This window comes from Eimeria acervulina, genomic scaffold (assembly GCF_000499425.1).
Source record: "Eimeria acervulina Houghton genomic scaffold, Eah_scaff1286, whole genome shotgun sequence".
In the NCBI taxonomy this organism is placed as follows: domain Eukaryota; phylum Apicomplexa; class Conoidasida; order Eucoccidiorida; family Eimeriidae; genus Eimeria; species Eimeria acervulina.
The window spans coordinates 5,355-6,576 of NW_013550298.1; the positions used below are offsets into that span (position 1 = coordinate 5,355).

At 45.2% G+C, this 1,222-nt stretch overlaps 1 protein-coding gene across 1 annotated transcript in view; it reads left to right on the forward strand.

Annotated features, from left to right (window-relative positions):
• The window catches only part of EAH_00058030 (hypothetical protein, conserved), a gene marked incomplete at both ends in the record, with an annotated part of 4,800 nt that extends 3,705 nt beyond the window's left edge, over positions 1-1,095 (forward strand). Inside the window, 2 exons of the mRNA XM_013397363.1 lie at positions 627-692; positions 1,003-1,095. Coding sequence (XP_013252817.1) covers positions 627-692; positions 1,003-1,095 — 159 coding nt within the window. The remainder of the gene's footprint in view (positions 1-626; positions 693-1,002) is intronic.
• Positions 1,096-1,222: the final 127 nt, after the last annotated feature.

Sequence of the window (1,222 nt, forward strand, 5' to 3'; positions counted from 1 at the left end):
CTGCTGCTGCAGCAGCCACCGCAACACCAGCAGCAACAGCAACAGCACCACCAGCAGCAGCAACAGCACCAGCAGCAGCAGCAGCAGCAACAGCAGCAGCAGCAGCAGCAGGATTTGCTGCTGCACCGCTGCCTCCTAATTATGTTGCAATCGACTATAAAAAACTCCGAAAAGAAATCTCAAAAGCAGAAAAACAATGCCAGAGATATGAGGCCAAATTAAGAGTGAGACAAACCCTAAACCCTAAACCCTAAACCCTAAACCCTAAACCCTAAAACCCTAAATAAATCACAAAAATAAATCACAAACCCTAGATGCAAACGCAACAGACAAGCCTCTGCTGTTTAGGGAATGTGTCTTCAAGGCGATTAAAGAACTTGAACAAGCCGAGCAGAAGCTCACCAGCTTCATCAAGGTCTGATAAACCCTAAACCCTAAACCCTAAACCCTACACCCTAAACCCTTAACCCTAAACCCTAAACCCTTCAGAGGTAGAAGGCTGCTGCCTGTATGCAACATTTTGGTTGAGTATATGGACTCACCATCGTGGCTTTGATGCTGATGGTTTAGAGGATAGGGTTTAGGGTTTAGGGTTTAGGGTTTAGGGTTTAGGGTTTGCGCTGTAGGATCTGAGAGAAAAGCTGCACACGGAAATTGCTTTGCAGCAGATTCTGGCTGAAGATGACCAACGGGTAAGAGAGGGTTTAGGGTTTAGGGTTTAGGGTTTAGGGTTTAGGGTTTGTTGTCGAGTCCCTTTAGGGTTTAGGGTTTAGGGTTCAGGGCTTGTTGCTAAGACCCTCTAGGGTTTAGGGTTTAGGGTTTAGGGTTTAGGATTTGATTTCAATGGCCATTAGATACCAGGGTTTAGGGTTTAGGGTTTACTGTTTAGTGTTTATATTAGATACGGAGGCCCTATACGTTTCACCATCTAGCTTTCTGGGTTTAGGGTTTAGGGTTTAGGGTTTAGGGTTTAGGGTTTAGGGTTTAGGGTTTGATATGCAGTGTCTGGAAGCTGTGAGAGGGAAGGAGTCTGTGAAGAGGCCGCGAAGAAACTTAAAAAAGACAAACAAAAAAAAAGCGAAGGGCCGTCTATAAAGGGTTTGTCTGCTTTAGGGTTTAGGGTTTAGGGTTTAGGGTTTAGGGTTTAGGGTTTAGGGTTTAGGGTGTCTGTACACCCCACCGGTTTGCTGTTTTAATAGAGTAAAAAGCTGCTGTCTCTCTT